Source organism: Lipophrys pholis (genome assembly GCF_963383615.2).
Source record: "Lipophrys pholis genome assembly, chromosome: 19".
NCBI lineage: Eukaryota > Metazoa > Chordata > Actinopteri > Blenniiformes > Blenniidae > Lipophrys > Lipophrys pholis.
The window spans coordinates 9,482,098-9,508,590 of record NC_137647.1 but is presented as its reverse complement, the minus strand read 5'-3'; the positions used below and the strand labels follow the sequence as shown (position 1 = coordinate 9,508,590).

General features: G+C 43.4%; 2 protein-coding genes across 2 annotated transcripts; both read right to left on the bottom strand.

The window, feature by feature from the left end:
• Positions 1 to 9,946: 9,946 nt before the first annotated feature.
• On the bottom strand, positions 9,947 to 13,355 carry wfikkn2a (info WAP, follistatin/kazal, immunoglobulin, kunitz and netrin domain containing 2a; the record flags this gene model as incomplete). The annotated part of the gene is made up of 3 exons (XM_080488438.1): positions 9,947 to 11,947; positions 12,146 to 12,462; positions 13,143 to 13,355. 3 exons carry the CDS (start codon positions 13,353 to 13,355, stop codon positions 10,747 to 10,749), a joined length of 1,731 nt encoding a protein of 576 aa, XP_080344564.1. The 3' UTR covers positions 9,947 to 10,746.
• A 5,036-nt stretch (positions 13,356 to 18,391) lies between these two features.
• Positions 18,392 to 25,424, bottom strand: ankrd40 (ankyrin repeat domain 40). The gene is made up of 5 exons (XM_080486911.1): positions 24,935 to 25,424; positions 23,305 to 23,453; positions 22,471 to 23,115; positions 21,652 to 21,833; positions 18,392 to 20,906 (listed from the first exon to the last, which is right to left on the bottom strand). Exons 1-5 carry the CDS (start codon positions 25,066 to 25,068, stop codon positions 20,763 to 20,765), a joined length of 1,254 nt encoding a protein of 417 aa, XP_080343037.1. The 5' UTR covers positions 25,069 to 25,424; the 3' UTR covers positions 18,392 to 20,762.
• Between the last annotated feature and the right edge of the window lie 1,069 nt (positions 25,425 to 26,493).

Below are 26,493 nucleotides of genomic sequence, written 5' to 3'. Positions count from 1 at the left end.
TTTGAATTATTGTAATACTGGGTGTATTTAAAGATAAACATTTTGGATGTTGAATAAAACTATACAGGAACACATTTTGAATTTCAAAGTATTTGGTTACACAATGATCAAAATAATCAATCCTTGATAGGATTTTCAGTGTTTTTGACTATACTGCATGCACACTCAAGTATGTCCATTAACGTGTACACTAATCTGCATTTAAGGCAAAAATCCTGAACATCATGAATAACTACAAGCACAAAAGTATTCAAACGGAACTTTGGTGTTCGGTTGCTGAAAGAAATGACAAAGTAACCACTAAAAGTTGCCTTCAAGGAGGCCATACTAGACCAACATAATGCCAACAAACAAAATCTCCCTTCTCGTCAGCTGGAAGCGACACATTTTTCGACATATTTGTATTTTCACACATGAAAGCCATCGCTGCAAACAGAAAAGCTGCTCACATATTTTCGGCTCCTGCTCTGTCCCACTGCAATATCCTGAGCAGATGAGCCTTCAAGGGGGATAATCGTACACTCTCCGAGTGCGTGTGTTTTGCAGTGTGTACTTGTGTCGTGCATTTTTTACGGAGACAAATCTGCACACAAAGTCACATTTTGGGATTTGGCTGTTTTCACGAAGTCCATAGTTTTTAAGTTGAAGACGCGACACAAGGTGGGGATTTAGGGTTGGTGGGGGTTGAAGTGGGCCTTGCTCCCTGAAGTGATAGCAACATGGATGTGCATGTTTATGTTTGTTTGTGTGTTGGTTTGACACGGTGAGAAGTGGAAGCTCCGGAATTGGGAAAACACATCCCATCTTCTGCAGTGCACCTCTTAAGTGTTTCACACAAATCACAAAACACACAATCAAAAAACCCCAAATATACTGTACGGTTAAATCCCAAGTAACAACAATCACCTTCATCTGTCTTTTTACTCCTTCTGGCCATCTTACCACCCCCAAACTGCCCCTACGTGGGTAAATGAATGTGGGTATTTTGGCGTGTCTGTAGCTGGAGGTGGAAACGAATCGCAGCTCAGGAACAAGATTTAGACTCGGCACAGACATCAGAAAAGATATTACAACAAGAGAGAAAAAAAAAAACACCATATGGAAGAATGGCTCAGGGACCACCAAGGACAAAATCACATTGCCTGGCAACCGTACACATCAGAGAGTACGCGCAACCTGTTCTCAAGGCGAGCGCGTCAGTCGTGTTATGAGGTAATGACTCACAGCATTTGATGATGAAGAAATATTTCATGTTATAGGACAGGGGATGTCAGCGACCAGTGAGCTGTTTTTTTTTTGCGGATGAAAAGCAGGGAAGCCTCGGACCAAATTGAAAGAAAATGTGCACTCTGATAGTGAAGTGGTCTTTATTTCATGATGGTGAGAGGAGCACGTAAACGCCAGTTGAAAGTCATTACATCTGAAAGGCAGATTGGACAGCTTGACGGGCTCAGGAAAGAGAAGTAGAAAATAAATGCTGCAGGATTTCTCATCTCTTTATGAATTAATAGAGAAACTTTTTTTTTCTCCCCCCCCCCCCTTGCTCCAACTGGAGCTCCAGTTGTCATGGTAACGTATGAGCATAATGACATCCTCGGGCAAACTTTCAATGTGATCTCTCTCTCCTGCCTGCTGCAGTCGATGCAAGCAGCCCATTATTGGTCATTTGACAGGTGCTGTCCACTTCGGGAGATCATTAATAACTGTCAGCTTCGCCCGGGTCCCACCACTCTCTCTAATTGTCCCATTTCTTAATTCAATTCTCATTCTTCCCACAATCCTCCTCAGAGTCCCACACAATAGCGACGGTCTGAGCTGGTGTCTCTTTCCCACTTGTGATCGACACCATCTGAGGTCAGAGATCAAGTGTCATGTGATGTGGATGTTTAATACACACTGTCACGCTGCCTAAGCCGCTCAGGGCGAAAGCGTGGCACACACAGAAACACACACAGGCCACGATTAGACGTGAGCTGCACGTGAGGATTTCAGCTGCAGCCAGCTTAGGGGCATTTGCCAAACAGTCAAACACACATACCTGTACAGGCCAGTGTAAACACTCATGTTTATGCGTCCTTGTATTGAGAAAGACCCGTTTGTGGAAAACCTCATTCTTCGCTCTCTTTTTTTTTTTTTTTTACCAATTACCAATCGTCCCCTTCACTAAACAGACCTGAGACGACAAATGATTCAACCGTGGAGCCCAGCTTCCTCCACACAGCCACTTTTTATGTTCAAACAATTCTTCTGGTCTGTGGCTGAGAGAAATGTTTCTGACTCATATGGTAATACGGCAAAAGGAAGCAGGGTTATGGCTTTCCTGCCATTCAACACAGGGAGGTTTTTTCCCTTGCAAAGGATGAAAGCAGAGAATAATATCCATACTCTCTCATGGCACTCAAGCACAAACTATGGGGGAAAGAAACCTGACTGCAATCCAAAAATAGTTCAGCTGCAACTTCTATCTTGCTCCCCATCTCTGACAGGCCCAGGCATTTACTTCCATTTCAAGTAGCAAACACTTATGTAATGTTGCTCTTCAAACAAGGTCAAAACCGGACTTTTTCTTTAATAACATGCATAACCCGGAATGTCACATAGTTCTTCATCTCCACAACTTCATTAGCCTCAGACCGTCAAAAGTTTGGGACCATAAATTGCATCTATTCATGGAACGGTCTTTAGGAGACGATGACTTTTTCAGGAAACTATCTGACATGCATATTTCTCAAGCACCCTATGGTATCCCCCATGTCTCACTGTATTATGTAAGGTGGTGGGGGGCAGCATTAGTCAGATGCTACGAATGCTGAAATGGTAATAAACAAGCGCAGGTGCTCAGTATCCATGAGCAGGAAACCGAGTTGGATATATTTGTTGTATAATACAGTTTGACATTCTGTAATTGCAAGATATTTGTTCTTTTCATTGTAACAGTAAATTACAATATCAGATGAATTCATTCTACATCCAATTATACCGCAAGGAATTCCATTTAGAAATGTATTTATTTTCAAATAAATGAATCCCTGGTATGCTGAGTGGAGGAAACTATGGTGGCGTAGGCAAACTTCGAAGTGTCTACCACCTCAACTTAAAGTAGTAAGCACTCTTGCATCATAGCAAGAAGCTATGTGAGTCCCAGTTGGGGATATTGCATGTTCTCCCTGAGCAAGTGTACGTTTTGTCCTGGGGAAGAATTTCCCTGTTTCAGGTTCAGACTTGTGGGGCCTTCCCGTGTAGAGCTTACATGTTCTCCCTGTGCATGGGTGTGGCTGTGTCGCTTTGTGTTTGCCCTGTGGTGGTGTAGCAACTAGTACAGGGTGTTCTTCCCTTCACCTATTCAGATGGGAGTGCCTCCTGTGCTCCATGACTTTACCCCGTTACTTTGTGTTTGTGTTTGACTTTTACAAGGAATCTATAGAGAATCACCTGAATCATAAGACCCATTTGACCTGTAATAAGATCCATAATAGGTTCTATGTCGCCGCTTTTTTTCTTTCTGTGTATATTTACAACCCCAAGTGGGTCAAATATAACTTGTTGTGTAAAATAGATATACAGAAAGTAGATTACTAGCTTTTTTGAGTTTAAATGCAAATAGAAATAGAAGCGATAGCCAGCACAGGAATATGACACAATGTTTGATATTAAATACATTTTTTGGGGGAGATTTATTTCTGTGTTTTCTTTTTTAACCTAAAAAGCAAACATCTAAATGGCTATACAGTACCATGACCGCAGAGGGAGAGGAGTCTCAGGATGAAGATTACTGAGGAACAGGCAAGGCCATGAGTTATCAGGATGCAATGGCTGTTTTGAGTTTTAATCTGTAACTTTTTATTTTTTCTTGTGTCGTTTTGCATTTTTTCCCCTTCTATTTGTAACCACTGTTACAATTCATTCCACTATGAAATGTTTCTCCAGATTAGGCTAAAAGTGTCACCTCCCTAATGTATTTATGTTTAAACCATCCTGAGACAGGTTAGTTTTACCCTACTGATGGTGTGTCGTCGCAGTAGTTGCAATGGTAACGTTCACTGAGAGAATCTAATCACCTCCAAAAACTCCCACTCAAAGATAAATTCAGTACAATGTATTCAGTCCGAAAGTTCACCGTGAAACCGACCACATCAAACAAAGTCTTCAAACTAACTTTCTCTGCCTGTCATTTACTCCGGAAGACGCAAGTCTCGCACTCCCTCCAGTGTCTGCAGAGCTCAACAGCATTCCATGTGAGCCTAGGAACCTCTGTGAAGACTCTGAGGCTGTAAGTAGAGAGAGAGAGAGAGAGAGAGAGAGAGAGACGGTGGTGTTTACAGTGACTCTACGGTCATGAAGTGTGTGTCAGGGAGGAAAAGCCTGCGATGTCTTCGACAAAAACAAAATTTAACTGACCGGCCTCTGAATCTCCTCTGTACGCATGATTAATCCTAAAAGCTCATGTACAACATTGTGTAAAAGAAGCATGTTATTAATTATATAATGGTGATGCCTGTTTGGCTCTCAGTGAGTCCTCATTACAAGAGGAGTTCGGGCTCCCCCGCTGTGTGTGGAAATTGTCTGTAGGCATGTGCTTATGTGAGATGGGACTTCATTTATCAGCGAAAACAGGACAGGCTGCTGCATCATGCTCGCTTTCTGTGCACTGGGCATACACTTACATAATCACACAATGTGCGCGTGTATGTTTGTATTAGTCAGAGTTTTTCATAGTGGTCAGATAGGTCAGATCAAGCTTTCTGATCCACAACAACCGAAATGACTTGAAGAAAATATAATCGCTCACATCATTTTATTTCAGGTATTTCAGGTATTTCACCCCATTTTGGAGAAGCCACGGTCGGATGAAACCCATTTAGGCATGGGTAGAACATGCAAACTGCCCACAGAAAGACCCTTGGCTTGAACTTAACCTTAACCACTCCTCTGTTTAAAATCTTCATCAAATCAGCATCATCATGGCCAACTGTGGGACTGTACAGTGGACAACCGGTTAAAACTCTCGATTTCAGTCCAGGCTTGAGAACCTTTACGTGTGGATTTTGCACATCATTTCTATGTTCCTGTGGTTTTTCTCTGGGCGCTCTGGTGTCCCACAACGACAGTGGAATAACAGTGTTTGGAAGATTAACTAGCGACTCTAAATCGCCCACAGGTGATGATGTGAATATGTGTGACTGTTGTTGTGGTGTGTGTTTGTTCTGAGATGGACTGAGGATCCGTCTTCGTCAGGTGGGACTGGCTCCCGCAACACCCGAAGCTGTACTGATAATGGATGGATGAAGGTCAAATAAAACAGTGTGACTGGAATGACTCACTTTAATCTAATGAATACATTTTACTCCCCGATTCTACTTGTGCTCAGCCCTGGTAGGTCGTTTGTAAGCAAACTGTGAGAGATGTGATATGACGAGGTCATCGTTCTTGTGTGGTGTGCTGTCCTTCTGTCTGATAACATTATGTCTTTCCATTCAAAACAGTCATAAAAGTGCCACTTAAAGCCCCGGTGTCCTTCTCTGTCTCCCAGATGCTTCTCCTCGCTCTCGTTTTCCACCTCCAGCTGAACGTAAGACCGATCAGTCACATTCCACTGTTTCCACGCTCCGCTGCGTCACACATCAGGACCGTGGCCAGTGTCCGGAAAGAGAAACAATGTGAAACATCTCAGGAACTCTTTATGATGATGGTTTGAAATGAGAACATTTTGTCCCAAACATCTCTTCATCTCAGCCCCCCCTCCCTCTGTCTTTCTCTGGCCACTCCCCATCCTCTCTCGCTTCTTTCCCCCGCTCTCTCTCTCTCTCTCTCTCTCTAGTGTCTGTTTTTGTTTTTACCTATTCTGTTTTGATAAATCATTTCTGAGAGTAATGGTAACTGAGGCTTTTCTTTCCCTTTTTTTTAGCATTTACATCTTCACCTTTGTAATTCCATTGTGTCTACATTTGCTGAAATTCTTAAGTGAATGACAACATGTGTACGTGTGCATCCGCCAGTGTAACATGATTCAAAAGCATACTAGTAGTGTCACATCTCATTAAAGAGGCAGTCTTCCTGAATGCACGCAAAAGCCCACAAACTGAAAGCCTCGGGCAATGCTTCAAGGGCAATAAAAACCTTCTATGTGTAGCTTGTATCAGTGATTGCAGGTGCTTTGAGTGCATGTGTTGTGGTGAATGCAAATGTCATGGTTGGCAGTTATGTTTCCTTTATGATATGATCACTCATTCAGTGGCAACTGCATTTGTTCTCAAATGACAACCTAATGCATGTGAATGTGGCCGCAGAGAGTGGACGTACAATTCTATTTGAATTTGTTTAGTGTGCCAGTCGCTCTGTATTTGATAATTACAGGACACATGATTGCTCGGCGCATCACACAAGGCTGTAATCTAATGGAGAAAATGACTATTCCTCTTCAACAACATGGTTATTAATCACACTGACGGGAGGGCATGGACATTAAATGAATCTTCTGCATGATTTCTACTGTTTCCTCATTGGCACAGTAAAGTACGCATGGCTGAGACTGCAGCGTTCATTTCACTGCACAATAACCTTTTCAATTATAAGATCCCGAGTCATTTTCCACAATAGATACAAAAAAAAAGTCCCAAATTGTGCATAAGGTTCCTTCCCATGTGTCTTGGTGTGATAAAGTGGGTACAGATACCACGGAAAGATGTTAGAGGTAACAGTGTCCTAGTTTCCCCCAACATTGAGCGGGCACTATTTTTAGAAAGCTGAAAGATAAGCGGGAAAAAGAATCCCCCAGAGTCAACCACAGCAGTTTTATGTTCTGGACAATTTACACCCTCCTTATGCTGTGGTGACCTCTCTGCTTTCATCCTTCGCTTATCTCAGCCATCACCCCCGATAGCCTTTGCTCCTGTACGTCCTCCCGCTGTCCTCTCTCCTTTCTCTTCGCCTCTCCTCTTCCCCCAACATGTCCATCAGTTTTCTTCATATGTTTGCAGACACACAGACCTTCAGTTTAACACATATCCTTTCATGTGTTTTAAAGGGGGAATCGTTGAGTCTGTACATCACTGAGGTTTGCTTGTAAGAATAAGTCAAACAAAGTGTCATTTCTACATTACAATCCATCTGTGGGGCTGATATTATTTCCTATTTGACTCATCCACTACCTGTAACATCATATGAACTCATGCACTTGCACATGTGGGTTTATGTGCATGTACAACCCACGTACGTGCATGCGTGGATTTATGTGAATGTAGAGTGCTTTCTAGCCCAGATTTTATCTTGATGATTTATGTATTTTTGTTTTTCGATCCCCTCTCTCTTTGCCTTTACCATCTGGCAACTCTTGGTCCACGCACAGAGCAGCTGTGCTCTGTAGAGAAATGCTGTTGACACTGTGAGTGCATGTGTGTTTGTGTGCATGTGCACCTGTACCATGCACAGCAAGTACCAGCGCAAAGTGCACGGGCCATGGTTTACCCATCTGCTTGACTGCTTGTGGATCCATTCATGGAGCAGATGACACATATTTTCTGTGCATGTGTGAGTGCATGCATGTGATATGAACCAATCACAAAAATACACTTTTTAATGTGGGATACACTTCGGATGAATTTAAATAATATTTCTTGTACTCTCATTTTTGCATTGTTAATATAAAGACTAAACATATTAAATATAACATGGTTTATAAATATTAGTATTTTAAATAATATACGAATATTAAATGTCTTGAACGTACTCGTTACATATCCCAGCTCATGTTGACAGTCTTGTTAGGTGTCGTGCTGCCATCTAGTGGGTAACTTTATGCATGGCTTAAAATGCAGAACAAATTTCCTACCGACAGCCTGCTTAAAAAACAAAAATAAAAATCTTCTACACAACCGCCACGTTTCGTCCTATATGGACATGTGTCTCCAGTAAGCATTTGACTTCATCCCTGCAGACCCTCTGCTGACTGTAATAACAAGCGAAACACTGCATTTTGTGTAAACTGCAGCAGTTCATCAATAACCACCAAGCGAGTGTTTACCTGGGCTTATTTCTCTTCACAACACATAGAAAGTTGCAGCAAGCAATAGCATCTGCGTTGACCATGGCTTGATATCATCATTAATCATTATTGAAGCCAGATACTGTTTTTGAAGTGATAATGGTATAGCTTAACTTTTCAAACTGTTTAAGTGCATGTCTTATTCACACCACAAAGTCAAACGACAAACACAGTGAGTGAACAAATAGAGACTGACTTTCTACAGCAGACTTACTTTTGCCATGACGATGGAGAATGTCAGGGTGCGATTAGCCGCTCAGTATGTTGGTGGTGGTGGTGGTGGCGGTGGGGGAGTAAAGCCTCCCCCTGGTCAACACATTTCCTCTCCTGCTGAATTAATTTTACTGCAGAGTGGGATTTAATCTGCCATCTCAAAGTGAATAAGGCTTTGTTGCCAGGAAGCAAAAGCTCTAATTTCACATTTTTCAGACAATAGCTGTTTGGAGCTGTAGTTGATTAAAAGGCACGCCAGTTAGAAGCTTTTACTTGTAATTAACCTAGATTATTTCTCCCCCCCAAAAAAGTATATTTCATATTAACATTTCAGTTTTGATTGAATTTTTCGGGAGATAAACACAGGTGAGGAGTGTTTAGAAAACAAACAGATAACAGTGTTGGCCCTGACTGAGAAATAAACTATATCTACCTTTTTTTATTCCAGGTTGGAGTGATTTCATTTGTGGAATCATCAACAATATCTTCTTAAATCTGATAAATCACCTCTCCAGAAACTATGAAGTTCTTCAGTGATGTGTCACTGAGGACATTGTGCCCCTCCACCCACCCCAACCTCCTTGTACCTGTTGCTGTCTGGCCGATTATTATGGTCTGTCTGGCAGGCTGCCTGGCTGGTGGTCTCTAAGTGAACTTGATACAGAAATCAGCAGCCGGCTGTGATGTGTAGAACATCAAGGAGGCCGTGTTGAGCTCAGTCTGGAGCTCGGTCAGTCACTTAACACTTGTCAACAGTCATAATGAAAGTGGTCTTTTCCTTGGTGGCCTCTTTTTCATTAGAGGGGTCAGGGGTCGCCACCCAAGGCCGACTATCCGTCAGTCTAAGTGTGCAGATAGTCAAGGAAGTGGGCTGAGGAAGGGGGTTTGGGAAAGGGATCGCAGGGCAGAGGGGGAAGGGGGAAAACATTCAGCGGCTGGTCGGGGTCTTTATGTTTTCCTCATGTATATCCTGGCAGGTCGAGGCATCCTGCAGCTCCCACATTAGTCAACCCTGATTTGATTCGCACCTGACCCTGCAAGAGTTTGATCCTTCAGACTAATTCAAGTGGCAATACCTCAATAATTGCTTAGTCTCTTCCATATGAGGATTTACACAAGATGTGATCATAAATAATAAGAAATCCTTCGGAATTCTTGCTTGTTTTGGGAAACTCACGTGTTGATCTATGCAACGGCTGCTCCCACCAAGTTACCTTCATTTCTTCCTGCTTAGTTTTTTTTGCTCCTCTCTTTCTGTTATCTAGTATGTGCCTTGAATACAGATGTGACCGACTGAGTGAGCCTCAGAGAAAGAATCGGCCAACATCCCTCTGCGCCCCCTCCTCCTCCTCTCCGCCTTCACCCCGGCCTCTTGCACATGAAAGGGGCCGCACAAGGCCAATGGATGGCCGGTGGGGTGTGTGCTATGCGAGGGCCCCAGACCCAGACACAACACAACACACAGCTCTGCGGGCCACCACAGCTGGGCTGGAATGTGACCTGCTTCAGACTTTAATGCCAGACTAGTGTGTGAATTACAAGTGGAAGGAGGCGGATATGGATGGAGGGACATCAACTACAGAACAAGGCGCGCTGCCCGCCTCAGCTCTCGGAGAAAAGCCTGGCCATGTCTGGGATTATTCACCTCAGCGCAAGTGCAGCAAAGCAAAACCAGGATGCGAGAAATATTTTCAAAATCAGGTTTATTTAGTTACTGTCATAGTCCATAACAGCTGTGGATGATAATGCAGGCTATCATAGATAAATAAAAAATAAAAAAGCCTGTTTTCTATATACTTCGATTCTCAGAGATACATTCAACCTATAGTTACTGGCCGCAACACTAATAGAAATAAATCGAGAAAAATAAATATGAAGTAAACAAGTCCATATACATGTTCTGCATTGGAAATGAAAACTTGTCAAAAGAGATTCCACAAAACAAATGGATAAAAAAAAAAGTGGAACCAAAGAGCTTATCTGATTCTGGTTGATAAACTGAGGCTTCACATTGCATTGAAGTGATGTTACACAATGTCGACCATGAGATTCCCATCAAAGCAAAAAAACAAACATGATGATTATATTAGAACATACAGCTAATGAATGATGTTAGTGTTTTCGAGAGGAAAAAAAAATTAAATACTTTGTACAGAGTGAACTCTTATAACTATGTGCTTTTTTTTTCAGACAGTGTGCCCCGTGTGGGAACGTTAAAACTGTCTAAGCAGCTTCCTAGTGAAATAAAAAGCTATTTGGACAGCGTCTCTGACAAAATCAACTAATAAAATAATCGACTGACAAGTATGAATGATTTAAAATGATATGAAAACTTCTGAATCACATGCGTGGAGGAAAAAAAAAAAACGTTTGGAAAAGACAACAAAACCCCCAGAGGTAAATATAAGTTACTGGTGTTGAGGTCACTTGAGCTTGGCGATATCTGAATGTGAAACAGACATTTTCAACGAGCGCGAGACTCTCAAAGAACTCTACTGCACGGTGGTGAAATCCTTCAGAAAATCACAGGTTTTCTTGTGCACGACCTCGCCCAGCTTCCTGATCCTGCGGGGGCTGGAGGAGCCGACGAAGCTGTCGGGCTGCAGGACAGCCATCCCGTTGTGAACATCCCCCATGATGATGAGCTGCCCGTCGGCCGTCGTGATGTTGGGGCAGGGGCAATTCCAGTCCATGTTCAAAAGAGTCACCTCCAGCGGTTCCTTGCCAAAGAACCTGAGACCCATTTTCTCGTCCTTCAAGATCTCCTCCACGGTCACCAAGGCGTGGCCCGACTCCTGCTCCTCTGTCAGCTCGGTCACTCGCCCCAGGATGACAAAGTCGCTCTTGCAGAAGCTGGTGACCATCTTGCCTCGGGGTTTGCACACCTTGCAGTTGTTGTTCTTGGGAAAGGGGCACATCTCGTCACAGGCCTCTTTGGACTCAAAGTTGTTCTCATTGCCCCCGCAGCCTCCGTACACAAACGACTGGCACTTCTTAAGGGTGTTGCTGTACGCCCAGCGGGGCTCATAAGCCTTGCAGGGACCCTGAAGGCTCGGCAGGCTGCAGGGAGCTGCAAGTTCTCCGCCACACGAGAGCATGCAAGTTTCATAGGTGTCAAAATGGTTCCTGTTTTTATTGCATTGGCTGTAAGTGAAGGTGAAACAATTGTTCCTCTTTGGTTCGTAGTACCAGCTCATGCTCTCCTCTCCGCAGTCATCCATGTCCGGACTTTTAAGGCACTCTGCAGCTGGGAAAGGCAGGTTGGTATCATTCCCCTCCACGCTTTTACCTTTGGGTTCTTTCTTGACCACCACCAAAGGGAAGTGCGATGACACGCTTCCCCCGACATTTTTAGCCGTGCACGTGTAGATCCCTGCATCCTGAAGTTGGGCGTTGTATATGACCAGCTGGCCTATGTTGGTGACGACAACGTTTCCCCTGACATGATTGGGTCTCATTATAGTATTGTCTTTGCCCTTCAGTTGTTTCTCCCAGGTGATTTCCGGATGAGGCTTCCCAGACACCTCACACAGGAAGCTGGCTGTCTCACCCACGAACACAGCCTGCTGGGTGGGTCCACTGTGGATAACAGGGAGCTGGATGTCAGTTGGGAGGGTGGTCTGGAGGGCAGTGGTTGGATGCAAGGTGGTTTCCACAGGGATTGGACTGGTATTTGGCCAGGTCAGGTGGTACCTGTAGTTAAGTCAAATAAAATAGTAAGTCGTCAGCAACCTATTTATTGTCTTGACGTTCATGACAATTAGGGTTTGTGTCGTTTTCTATGCTACAGACAGGAAAGTGTCTAAATCAAAAGTAAAAATAGAAGCAAGAAAACTTTACCTCATCACACCAGAATAAATTAGTAGATATCTAAAATACTTAACATGTTACCTGCAGGTGACCTCAGAGATAGAGATACCCTTGGAACAGGCTTCTGCATCCATGTAGCACTTGTTATAATAAGTCATGCCGTCAGAAGCGCACGTGAAGTGGGGTTCTCTCTCGCAGCGGTCCCGGCACTTACAGACAGGCTGGCCGTCCCAGATGTCACACTCGGACCCTTGCTGGGAGCACATGAACTTGTCGCAGGTGGCTCCTTTCGGCATTCCTATAGGGCCCTTGCTCCCCTTGATGTCTATATAGCGCGCTGCCACACAACTCTTGTTACCACATACATTAGGGCAGCACTTCTCAAATGTCTCGCAGTCCTAAAGTATGGAAAGGACAGTAAATTTTTACTATCACATAAAAGCAGATTTAGTACAAAACAAAAGAAACATTGTAAACTGAGTGAAACTGAAAATTGATATCTGGGATGATTCAGGACAGCTCTGAAGAACATTTTGTACTATGATCAGATTTAATAAATTACCAACAACATGTAAAGGTGTGTTATAAATACAACCATGAGCATGTTTGATCATTTCACCATTAAGGTTTTTTTTTGTTCAGCTGTGTTCAGTTCATGCTTTTTCTCTCTGTTTGTTCAAAACATGCAAAAATGACTGATAGTTTTTCTTTTATTTTTTTTTAACTCGAATGAAGATACATTATTTTCCGGTTTTCTGTCAGGATTTAAGTCTGTTTGAATGTTTTATCTTGTTTTTTCACAATTAAGAATTATTGTACTCCACTATTGTTTAAGTTGATTGTTCGTGGAACTTTAAAAATAGTTGTCAAAGTCTTTGGAACGTTTTCATTTCACTAAAATGCCGTGCGCAATTGTCGGTCCTTCTCCAATCAAAAATGTTTCACTCCTGATATTTGAAGGTGCAGTGACAGAGCCTGTTTGCCTGAAGTTAATCGTGTTTATTTCGCTGCACAAAGGAGTAGTCGATGCGCATTGATCGCCTCATTAAAAACCACAGTCAGCGGCAGGAAGACTCACCTGGTCAGATTCGCACTCGCGCATGCAGGTGCTCATAGCATCCACCCACAGGTTGGGGTTCAGGTCATTTGGGCACAGACCTGCGTGAGAGTAAACCACTTTTGCCACAGACATGGGCATCGCTGTCACCCGGCAGCTGTCCATATAAAGCACGAGAGTGTAACATTGTCCCAGTAGAAACCAAATCCACCGCGGAAACAGCATCCACCACATGTCGGCACGCTGAAAATGTTCAAAACGCTGCAAAGGTCCTCAAAAAAATGTCGTTAAACTGTCTTCTTCTGTGTCCTTTTTTAAAAAAAAAAAAAAAGAAATTGTTCACGAGTCGAGGCTGCTGCGGGATGAATGAGCAAACAACGGGAGCTTTGTGGGATCGGACCCGACGTGAAGAGAGCTGTCCAGGTTAGTCGCTCCACGTTAACAAGAGATTAGGGCTGTGGTGCGCAAACCCCCTTTATGTCCAGCTACATGAATTACAGTGACCTGTCTGCTCGGACAGCAAATCCCAGCTGAGTTACAGTTATGATCAACTTAATTAAAGGGAGGGGGGGAGAGGCTGGGGGGGGGGGGGGGGAACTGACGGACTGGCGAGACACCTGTGCGTAAAAGGCTGCCTTAACCCTTAGCGCACAAGAAGGGTGAAATTCTCGAATGAATATACGTGGTTTGTTTTTTTATGTGTTTCTTTACCAATTCAAAAATATTTAGAACTGTATAAAAAAACCAAAACGGGACCACCCCGGAAGGCTGAGCCACATATCAAATTCCTCTAATTTTGCAGACTTTGCAAAAATATAAGCCACCACTTATAAAAGCAAAGACAATCATAAACTGATTTCCATTTCATTCATATTTTTGCAGTTCGGTGTAGGAACGGCAACAGGACTTCATGGGGAGCAGGGCCAGTATGCACAGGTCTGCTAAAGATACGAAGCAAAGAGACATTAATGCAGAAGTTTGTATTTTTTCACTGTAAACCAATAAGTATGATAGATCACTGTAAATGTTTGTGGCACTTCAGATTTACCTGATTTGAGACGATGGATCAGAGTGTCTTGTCGCATTCAGAGATTGGAGATTGGTTCTATAGGCTGACTCGCCAAACAGTGATTTACTCCAGAAGATGGCACCAAACTCAATGCAGTCCATGTGATCGTTGTTATTTGGAGATTTAGTTTTGTTTCAATATATGCACAAAAAACTGGTATTTGACCTACAGACATGGATTCAGACATTTATTAATTAATAGTAAAGTAAATAAAATAAAAAAATTACTATTGAAGCAAGAACTCACTCAGATATCATAACATGCATGACTATATAAGCTGAGCTGTGGCTAAAAATACAACCTTCAAAATAGTACTCTCTTTTTTATGTCTTCAAGTTTGAATGTTTAGTTTCAACTCATACTGTTATCCAGGTGAAGGAATCACTGGACGTCGTTGGAAATGCATTTGTAAACGAAGTTTCATAGTGATGAGCGTTTGCAGAAAATTAAAAACTTGTCCCACCATTTCTTAATGTGCTAGATTCACTAATTCAAGACTGATGAGACAATTCATTTGGTTCATTTGACTTCTGTTGCAATATTGACACGCGAGAAGTCACGAGTAGTAGAGCCAGCTTGAAAACATGCTGAAAATCTTTTTTTTGTTGTATTGTTCCCGAAAGAGGTATTTCCAGGAAGTGTGGAGGAGGAGGACTCTTCAAAACAAAACAAACATGAACAGAATGCAAACACAACAAGGATTTTTTTGTTTGTTTAAAAAGTAACTTATTTCAAGGAAACAGGAGCAACACTTTCAGGTTTTTCATTGTTAATCAAGTCTTGCCTTCATACAGAGAACAAGTTTAAATCTTTGCTGTGTGTATTGAGAGAGCGGCTGAGAGTGTTTGAGTGCATGTATGGAGTCTGTGCTTCCTAAGCCGAGTCCCTGCTGAGTCCAAAGAGGCCCAGTGCTCCTTTAGCCAAACCTACAATCTCAGTCTGGTCTGCTGCCTGTGTGCGCGCACACACACACACACACACACACACACACACACACACACACCATATAGTTCGAATGCTTTTGCAATATATTGTAAGTTAACATACACATTCACATACAGCTAAATGCACACAGTCAAGTTGTGTTTTCACTGTCTGCTCACCCACTCGCACCCTCCGCCCCTAATCTTCACCCCTCGAGACCCTGCATTCCCAGCATAGTCGACTCAGGGGCTACAGGGAATGCCACATATTGAATAAAGCCACGATGAGGACCCCTCGCTGGTCGCTCCAGCTGCTATATCGGCCCTGATCACACGCACTGTCTGCAAGCAGACCTTGACTTTGACCTTCTCCACACACACTCACCATTTTTCTTAACCTTGTTCAAAACAGCTTAGCAACTTGTGTGATGTTATATGTTCCTTTTTTGGGGGATTCTTAGCATTCTCACAGTCTGGAAACTAAACGTCTGCATCACTTTTGTTTTGTGCTGCTCGAGCTATGCTCTGCCATGAATGTATATAAGGACGTCTGATTATACAAAAGGGCTGGCCTTGTATCGCGTTTTCACCTGGACTGCAACATCCTCAGTACGAATATTTCCTTTACAACGAGAACAACAAAGTCTGATGAAATGTCGTTTGAATAAAATATTCACCCTCTGCTCGTAGATGGAGCACTTTATCCTTGTATTGTCATGGTGATGTTGATTTTATGACTACTTTTATATACGCAGTACATATACCTGTGATAAATAACAAAACACAAAAAAAGAGGTTTAATGAATCACAGGGTTTGAAAGGATTTCGATAAACTCATACATCTTAGTTCACAATTGGACTCTGTGTTACAGTGTGATGCAGGCATTTTTTTTTGTGTGTGTGTTGTAAATAAGTAGCTCTGTATATTAGCTCTGTGCATAATGCCTGTCAGAGAAGGGCACAAGTTGCACCAGGAGCCGCACGCATGTACCTGCGGGTAACGTCGCCTTCTGCCTCCGTTTGTAAAATGCTCTTAGGGGTTCCTGACCATGCAGATCCGCAGCTTCTCTCGCCCATGAGCGGGGTCTGGAAAGCTGATTCAAAACAATGAAGGTGTTATGACTGTTCATACTAAGCTTATTATGAGTGTCTCATTCCAGAACAAAGGAGGGAGACACGTCCAGCCACAGCGGGGCTCTAAGCTGATTCCGCAGCCCAAGTCTAGACACACGACGCAGCTCGCTGAGTGACGGACAAGGAGCCATACATGCAGCGATGACGTCCAGATGTATACATTCTGAGAGCCATATATTGCTTCATCTATTGTTTCGGTGCAGATATCCACACAGACACACGTGTACACGTTTCTTAAAACTCCTCTGTTTGGATTATGCAATATCTGTGCTCTCCAGACTGCAGCGTCCGAACATCTGGTCACCACATGAACACCGTTGTATTCTTTCTGCTGAAGAGGTTAAGGATTTCGCAGATACAAAACCATAACTTAGGTGTTGTTTATGTTCTTTAAATCTGAAAGGGAACATAACAAAGTGTCTGGATAGTTAAGTTCATAACAGAATGTACAAAACGGTCCTGCTGTGCTAATGCAGGTCAAAAGTGAACGGACGGGCCGAAGACAAAACCACAGCTGGATGGTGCAACAACACGCTCCTCGGGTATGAGATAATTTTAGAAACGCTTTTATCATTTAGCACGTTCGATAACATTTTAATGACCTGTCCTAACGGATTTCCATTACTGTAGTTTAGTATGAAATCCCACAGATCTCGGAATATCGAAAGTGACTGTCTCCTATTTCATATAGGGAGTTAAAAAGTGTTAATCAAGAAGTGTCAACAACAGATTAGTAATTGGTTTATATGCACTGGTGGCCAAGCAGTTATGGAAGTGAACGTGTTAACTGGAGGATAGCATCCAACCTTCTCTTTACCAGAAGGTCATTGGATTGTGTTTTGGCCTTGGAGTTTGCATGTTCTTACCCGGCGTCTGAAGGTTTTCTCCCATCCAGTCCAAATACACGCAATGTGATGTTGACTGAGGACACTGGATTACCTGGAGCTGTTAGTTTGTGGATGTTTTCAGCTCCTGCAGCCCTGATAAATAAGGGGATGGGGGATAAATGTCTATGATTTCGTGCTTTGACCTTGACACCCACATATATACAGTATATTACATGTATGGGTTACCAGCAATGACTGTCTACTGGAAGAACAGAACATGTGCACAGCTTGTCGACTGGGTAAACTGATTTCACTTATATTGTCTATTTGTAGTCCCACTCACACCAATAGCATTAGGGATCATTGGAAAAACTGCTCCATCAACTGATCCCGGACCACAATCTGTCCATCTGTACATATCGGTAATGTGCAGAGCGATACCAAAATATAATACCTCGTACATCAGTTTTGGATAGACTCTCATTTTGAAATACTGATATTTACATTGTAGTGATTTATTTATTTATTTTTTTTAATTGTGGTTTTTCTTTCATCAAAGTGAAAAGTTACTCAAGTGTCAGTTCCTTTGGGTCGGCATAGCAACCTCCTCCACGTGGGATTAGTGATGCTAATGCAGCTGCATACACGGATGAGTCAGGATGAGATGTGTGTAGGTGATGATTGACCGCGAGCACTAGATAAAACAATCAACATTTCTGTATTTACAGATTACAAACCAAGGCAATATTTCTTATATGAATCATGTGGCTGAATTAGAAAAACTGGAGGCTTGGACATTGTTTTGAGGTTTATTCAAATAATTTGCAAAGAGATTTTCCCCAGCCCCAAATGACTCTGCTACACCTTTAAATTTCACTGATTGACGCCTAAAGATAAATATTAATGCCATCCAAACAGATCACATAATAAAAGGGTCAATTTGCACCAAAAAAAACAACAAAAACAGATTGAGTGATTCCAATAAAACGGCAGTGACAAATAAATTAAAAGTATTGTGATCGTAGGGCAATTGTAATGGGATAAACTCAAAAGATGAGACATAGGAAGAAACAACAAACCTGAAATACTGGAATTATTGTAGCTGGGAGACATAAGGATCTTAATATCGGGCCTGAAAAAAATAATATTGTTCTTAATCTTCTAATATTGCAAACGCTCTCGTTCTGTGGCTCATGAAGAAGCCAACTTCTGCTCTGGTGCTCCCTCTAGTGGCTGTCAACTGACATGAACAATTCTGCTATTCAAGCTTTGAGTGATAGAAAGTCAGTTTATGAGAGGAAAAGAGAGGAAAGATTTGGTAATTTAACCATGCTTTTATCAAAGAACAGATACAGGTCTCCAGAACAGAAAAAAAACAAACAAACAAACACAACTTTAAACAGTGCTTAAGATTATTCCTACAAGTACACCAGACATACTGTATATAAAAATATCAGACTCTGAATGCATAGGTTAGGTCAACTGTATTCTGCATCTAATAAAACAACAAGCAACCCGACAGAAAACGTTAGACGACTTCCTTCCACATAATCAAGAAGTGAAAAATTAAAAACAAACATACTAAACACTTGCAATCATGCTGCTTTCACGCACCCTGGGCACTAACTGGCCCGAGGGAGGGGGCAGTCATTTAAGTCCCACTCTCTCAAACACGCTCTTTAAAACGTGTGGCACGACTTCACTTGATAAAGCATTTAACATAGTTGGAAAAGATGAGCACTCGTGGTAGTCCTTCCTGCTCCCCCCCCCCCGACATTGCACTTTAGCTTCATCCACACTCTCTCCATCCCGACTCTCAACGTGACAGGTTGTATTTTTTTGTTTGTTTTTTTTTTGACACAAACACAACAGGCCAAGCTGGTTAAAAATGTATACAAATTAATAAAAAATATATCAGAAAAAAAAACCAAACATACAAATACAGTAAGAGCTTCAGGTATACATTTGAACAGTAAACAGTAACCACTGGGTAAGAGTCTTCATTGTAAGTATACGTGTACTGTTGGCTCACTGTCTCGAGAATCCACGGAGTATAATATAATATATGTGCAGATGAAAGCAGCGTAAACGATATCGTCATCTAGGAGAGCAGCTCTGTCTCGTCCCCGGTTTAACTCTGTGGTTTACCATTAGTGTTCAAGTTATGATTTCTATAAACTTTCCATTTCTGATCAGGCGACAAAATGTTGCCGACAAAAAGAAAAAAAGAAAACGATTAGTATTGAGACTGATGTTAGCCAAAGTGGATCTTGAATTTAATAAACATCTAGTCACAAAGAAGTGGTAAAGTGCGACAAAGAAATAAATATTCATGTTGGAAGATACAAGGAAGCACTGAATCATTAAAATAAGATCAAGTCCTTTCTTCCCTCTTGATTTTGTAAAAGAAAGAGAAAAAAAAAACGGAAAATCGCTCAGAAGTCATTTCTTTGTTGCTGGATTAGGGTTTTGGTTTTGATCCCAATCAAAGCCAAACATCTTCGACAAAAGGGGCTCGAGTTGGTCAAACGTCAGAAGTGGGAGACTCGCACACGACTCCTGCTGGGACTCCAGCTTTGTCGCTCGGAATGGGTTTGCTTTATTAGTCAAAATCAAAAACCTTCAAAAAAAAAAAAAAAAAAAATGAACTAAGAACACTTCACAGTCGACAGCTTTAGGGTTACGCCGAGTCAATAAAACTTGCTTCAATTTGCTGCGCTATTCTTTGCAATGATATAAATTCTGTCTGACACAAAAAGAACATAAAACAGACAAAAAAATCAAATAAAAAAATCTAAAATGTAATGGATTATTTCCTTACCACAGTGTACGACTGAAAATGTTAAATAAGTAGAGACCGAATACTCCTACTTCAACGTGTCCATCCTTGTGGGGATATAGATTAAAGCATACTACATGTGGACAGCCACTGAAAGAACTAGTAGTCCATGGATACCTTAATGTCACCTGCCTGGTGTGAGGTCACTTCCACCTTAAGAATTAGGCCAATAACAGATCCCCTCTGCAGGAAAGACACTAAGGTTTTCTGCCTACAGCATGTATGAAAGTGTGTACACATCATGTGAGAACGCTCTGTAGGGCGGCTGCTGTGTGCGAGTCCACTGTGCTGCAACTTGTCCTGTTCTGTGGACTGAAAACGGCCTTGTCAGTAAGAGTTACGCAAGTCCCTCCTGTAGTCCTCCGCTCCCGAGTCTTGGCGGACCATTCCCCTCTGTGACCGCAGTCCACAGCCAGGACTGAGCTCTGAACTGTGTCCGCATAAGGCTATTGCAAAATCCCATTCAATTCCGGCCCGTGAGGAAGACAAGCCGGTGTCCCCCTCCGTTTGTCCCGCCGGGGGCCTCGGCACAAAGTGCGATGGAAGGGCGAGAACGCGGTAGAAGAGAGGGAGGAGAGGCCCAGATACTTTCGCACATAATCGAGGACACCATGCATCAGTAATCACTTAGAACCGGTCGGGCACACTGAAGCAGCGGGAGGGCCAGAGGAGGACAAAAGCTACAGTTGGAAAAATAAATCCCGCTCAGGATTTGGGCAAAAAACACCAAAGCCGAACAAAGCTAAGAAAGGGACCTGGGCAGGCAACTGGTTAATGGTTGCTGGCGGATCGCTACAGACGCCCATCAGAAGCAGGGAGACCTCAGGCTCTGTGGGGGGGGGGGGGGTTCTAGTAGGTGAGGCGCGAGGCCTTCATGTTGTAGCAGGGTCTGTCTGTCAGGCCTCCGGCCCCCGAGAACAGGGACAGACCCTCGGCTTTCTCCAGCACAACCTCCAGCTCCTGGAAGTCCTGCAGCCGAGCCACGTCCTTGTCCTGGAAGACGAGAGGGAATCGTGTTTACAACTTCTCCTACCGATCGTGTCATTCATCAGGAAACAACACAGAGAGCCGCTTTAGAACTCAGTAATTAGTCAAAATTATTAGGCGCATCGACGCTCTCACTTCATTTCCGCTAAAGGTCTGAAAAAGTAATTATCACCGTTACTTCTAATTAAACTCTCTGATGACCGAACACATCAATGTTTATTTATTGTGACAACTCGACAATGAATCAAAAAGTCATTTACACATTAATCCAAAGGAGAAATCGGCCCTACAAGCTGCAGTTAGCTTTCATTCACTTATGTCCAATCGGTGAGCATTTCTTTAAACAGAGAATTGGAGAGGAAAACGCTCTGATGAAACAGGACAGGTGACATCCCCCCCTCCCCCCGTCGGTAGTTTCAAATTCTAATGTCTGTATGGCGTAGAAGAAGAGATATGAGGGAAAACGAGTGGCGGTGGCTCAACGCTCCTCAAGCTTTTGCTGGAATATGTCAGAATATGAAACATTTATAGAAAATTCATATCCTGATTTATGGACATTATCGTTCACAATGTGACATTCCCAGGAAGCGTTTCAAACGGAAAATAACTCTGAGAATAAGTGTTAATTCTTGGACAAAAATGTGTTTAAAAGTTCTAATCAACATGAGCCCTGGCATAAGACTTAAACTTTGCATGTTTAAGTTACTGCAACGAAGCTTTGAGACGTGACCGAGAATCCACCTTTCCGTACCTTCCTCAGCATCGTGTTCGGCAGCTTGCGGATCTTTTCCACGTGCTCGGCGCTGATGTCCAGCTCACGGCAGCAGACCCTCAACAGGGAGCGATAGGTGAGCTCCTGGCGGTCCAGCTCCACCTCGATGAAGTCGTTCTCCCTCGCGTTGGGATTCTGGATACGCACCTTCAGCACCAACTCTAGAGAGAGGGAACAAAGCACTGATACCAACGACCAAAATACTGTAAACTCTTTTATTGCCACTGAAAGTTTACTTCATAGGAAGTTGAACATGCCTGCCAAGTGAATCAAGACAGGGCCAACTGGTTCAGATATTTCCATCTTCAGAATGATCTGAAACTTCAGTGACTGTGTTCTTGTTTGACATTCTGGGCGTGTTCACACACCCATTGTTGTCATGATTGTTGTGATGCCTGGACTCCCACTGATGACATCCCAACATGTAACCCATGTTCACAAGTGTCAAAGCCGCCGGCTCCGTCTGGCCTTTATCGGGCCCGACGCTTGCGGGCATTTCCACGCGTGCAGTAACTTAATCGGGTCTCTGCCAGTTGCCTGGCAACCTCAATGCAATGGAGTAAGTCGCTGCTCTCAGCCAAGAAGTGCTCATTGGGTGGAACTTGTAATGTATCCGTGGCTTATATTTACAATTCGGATTGTGTCGATTGAATTAGTAAAATATTAATGTATAAAGAGCAGGTCCTCGTTCATCAAATACTCCAGTTTTTGGGCTGTGTACTTACAGGAGTTCTGTTTATCTATCATATCTCTGACAGAGATTCTCCCCTCCTGTCTGTTCATGTTCAAAGAACTCACCTTGCACGTTAACGGGGAAGGTGCTGGTGAAGAAGAAAGGTTGGAAGGCGGGCATGGCTCCTCCAGCTTGGCCGTAGCCGAGCTGCTGTGGAATGGACTGCTGCCTGCTCACAGCTGGGTTGGTGCTGGCCACCGGGGCTTGGACCTGGCCGCCGCCGTTCGCAGCCAAGCCGGGACTTGGTGACGCCAACGGCGGCGAACACATGGTACCGTTGTGGGCCACCGCATGCGGGTAGTCGGCGTGGTTGACTAGATGAGGCTCCATCGACAGGTCCATCGGCACCGTGCAGTTCACCACCGAGTGACTGTGGGACGAGGCCGCGCTGGGCGACACGCCGTTTTGCTCTGCCATGGGAACGAAGTCCGCAGCCTGCACTTGGCTGTGGTTTTGCGTGGGAGGGGGCGGAGAGGGGCTGTCAGAGACCAAACTCTGTGGTTTCTGAGGCTCATGCGTTGGGGAGCCAGAGGTTGAATCGCTCTGTGTGTCGTCGGCGTGCTCTCCAGAACCGTTTTGTGCAAGGTGAGGGGTGAGGATGATGTCGGACTTGCTGTCCATCTTGGAATACATGAAGGGCGGGTTGGACAGGTAGTTGGGGATGATTGGCAACTCAGGCTCTTTGACTTCCGGCACTTCCTCCACTTCCACTGCGACAATAAAGGACACCGCAGAGAAGACAGTGTTATTAAATTAGTAAAAATGTCTGTAATAACATTCAAAGCTTCATTTAATAACATTTTCAAACTAATATTCCACTTATTCATCACACAGATTATTATTTGTGGTATTCTGGGATTACAGTATGCTATTGTTAAACAGAGGTTAAAAAGACAAACCTCCCAACAGTCGCTTGATCTCAGGTTTCGATGTAAGCTGTGAGGCCAACTCATCTTTAGCAGTCAGTATTTCTTTGTCCGTGCCGCAGCTGAGTAAGTAGGACACTATGTGCTTATGGTTCCTCTTGCACGCCCAATGTAGGCAGGTCCTGATGGGATTAAAGAAAAGAGAGAGAAAAAAGTTTAACAAACCTGAAGGAAATGCTGGCAAGCACTCTAAAATGGGAGACTGACATTGACTTGGTAACAATCGATACAAATGTGTTATGCTGGATCTCAAAGACAAAACTGAAAAAAACCAAAAAAGAAAAACAACCATTTAAGTGGATGGAGAAGACATTGTAAGTCTTGTTTTATTCATTGCTCACTAGTGCTAGGCAGAACATACTTTGTCAATGCAGGCTGACACAGCGAGGGTCATTGTAATGCTACCTGTGTCCCTGCTGCTGGCTCACTCGCTGAAAGGAGAAAATACTACTCATCCCATTATTATCCCATGGATTAAAACACAATTTAACACAAAGACACCAGAGGTGAGAGTGTGCAGAATCATCAGCTCCGTCTCCTCGGTATTTCCCACAGGGCTTTTGGAGACTAAAGTGGGATGGCATAGTCTGGATCCTCGGAGGTGTCTGTGAGCATCCCCAGACAGGAAACAGGATTCATTTAAGGTAAATGTGACTGGGAGTAGAAGACGTATTGCAAAGCACAGGGACGATAACGTCACAGTGTTGCGAACGCAAAAGGTGTTTGGTGAGAAGCTGGAGCTGGTAACTGTGGTCACACGACCTCGACCACTCGCAAACCTGCCTCGCTGCACTACACATGGACAAAGACTTTAAGCCATGATGACAGATTTCATCTCCATTGACCATCTTCGGTACGACAGAGACGACATTGCAGAGAGTAGCTGCCATAAGTTTAAAGACATTTGAGGATTTGATGACATGTGATGAGATGTGATGCCACAAGCAGACACGTGGTCGTCTTTCAATCTCAAAATGTGTGACTGTTGGTCCAAAATCAACCACAAAGACACTGAATGCTGGGGACCAGTAATGTAATGTCTGCTGAGATTATTGATGTTATCAACATCACCGATTGAAATTCAGGTTTATTTATGTTTTGGAGATTTCACATAGACTTACAGTAACTAGTCTGAATGGTTGGAACATTTTTAAAGCATGATATGCTCTAAAAAGTCACATTTTAGCTACCACATCTAGTACAAGTAAGACTTAACAGTTCGTGTGTGTGTGTGTGTAACATTAAAAATAAGGGAAGACCTAAACAGTAACGTTGACTATAGCAGCCTTGAACCCATTCAGATTTCATCTATCTAAACCTGACAATCACTAGCTGAGATAAGATAAGAATAATGCCCATTTGGACCTATTTATCTATTGATGTGAGCAAAACAACACGAAGTTATAACGACATTTGTATATTTGTGGCTGGATAATCGAGACAGAAGTGGCAGATTAACGAGCCCTGCTGTAATAGGATCACGCTGGCCAATTTAATCCCCCACAGCGTCGCACTTGCCTGCAACAAGAGCGCACAAACTTCTGAAATCAAAAGGTCTAATCTGCAGCGTGTGATCTGAAAAAAGGTCTTGCAAAACACTCACCATCCGTTGATCTCGTTCTGGGAGTTCACGTTCACCCCACTCTCCACCAACGTCCGCACTTCGTCGATGTCCCCGATGGCAGACGCCTCTCTCAGTCGCTCCTGTAATTCTTTATCCAACGAAGTCGTGGACATTTTGGTGCAGGCAACTAGCGACGCGACACCATAGGATGGGCGAAGGCCTCGCCGATTAAGTTGCCAACTCTGTTCACTTGACGGTTTTTTTGGGGTTTCTTTCCTCCACTGAAGCCAGTTAGCATTTAGCCATCCCGGCTAACCTCACCTAGTACTAGCTTGCTAGCTCGTGGCGGCGAACAAACCGCTGCGGTTGGGAGTAACTTCCACCTCCTCTTCCCTTCAAAGCGGCAACTCAGATTCTCTCCATTTCTCTTGTTCAGTCGTGCTCGCGTTACGGTACCACTGGCAGCGCCGCGGACAACACATTCAATCCGTCAGTGTGTCAGAGCTCCGTCAGTGAGCCGCCGCGTCGGCAGGAGGGGGTGGGAGTAGAGAAGGGGGGGGGGCATCTTTAGATGTGACAACATCGGGCAACGCAAATGTTAGTTCCCCTCTGGATGTACCCACTCCGATCACTGAACTGTCCACACGGGTTGTCACCTAAGAAAAATACACGTGTGCCATATTTATTTGGCCCCCGTCAAGTGAAAAGTGACCGATTTACCTCAAATGATGTCATCGACACACACACACACACACACGTGTTGCACGAGACATGCCCACCTGTGAAAGTTATTCCAACAATTAATCCATCCCCTCAGTCAAAAATTTATCTCCGATTTACACGAACAAAAAGTTGCCCATGTTGACTTTGACGGAGATAATTGTCGTTGTTGGCATGATTTAACGTTGGGCAACATTACCCTGATGTGACCACTGGAGGACAGTAAACGCTGCAGATTGTGCAGAACTAACAACATGATCATCAGTTACGTGGTAGTATTTGGAGATGTGATTGCACAAAGCAAAAATGTTTATTCATTAAAACAACAGTAGGATCAGCTCGAGGACCCTGCATCCCTCAGTTGGATGAAGTCATATAGAATATGGATGAATTATGATAATATGGATGAGCTTTAACATGACAATATTAGTGATTCAGCTGTTATTTCTTTTTTCCAAGAATGATTTCTTTGGTTGTTTGGTGGGCCGGTTTTGGCCCAAGGGCTTTATTTGAGACACCACTGACCTAAATCATTCAAAGCTGCATTATGTAGATAATTTTTAAACTCATTCTTTGCAAGATGGGAAGCCAAATACATAAAAACCGAACTGAAGTAGCCTAATTCTGGGATAGATTTTACATTTTCAGTCCTGGAACACAAGCATTGGTGGTTCAGTGGTAGAATTCTCGCCTGCCACGCGGGAGGCCCGGGTTCGATTCCCGGCCAATGCATGAGACATTTTTGGAGTTAGTCGTAACCCGCATCCTATAGTTGGGATTTACCAATGCGGAAAAGGAAATAGCCTAAAGAGATTAATGAAGTATGATTAATTAGTTTTTGAGTCATGTTGAGTTTTTAGCCTGATTGATGTCAAAGT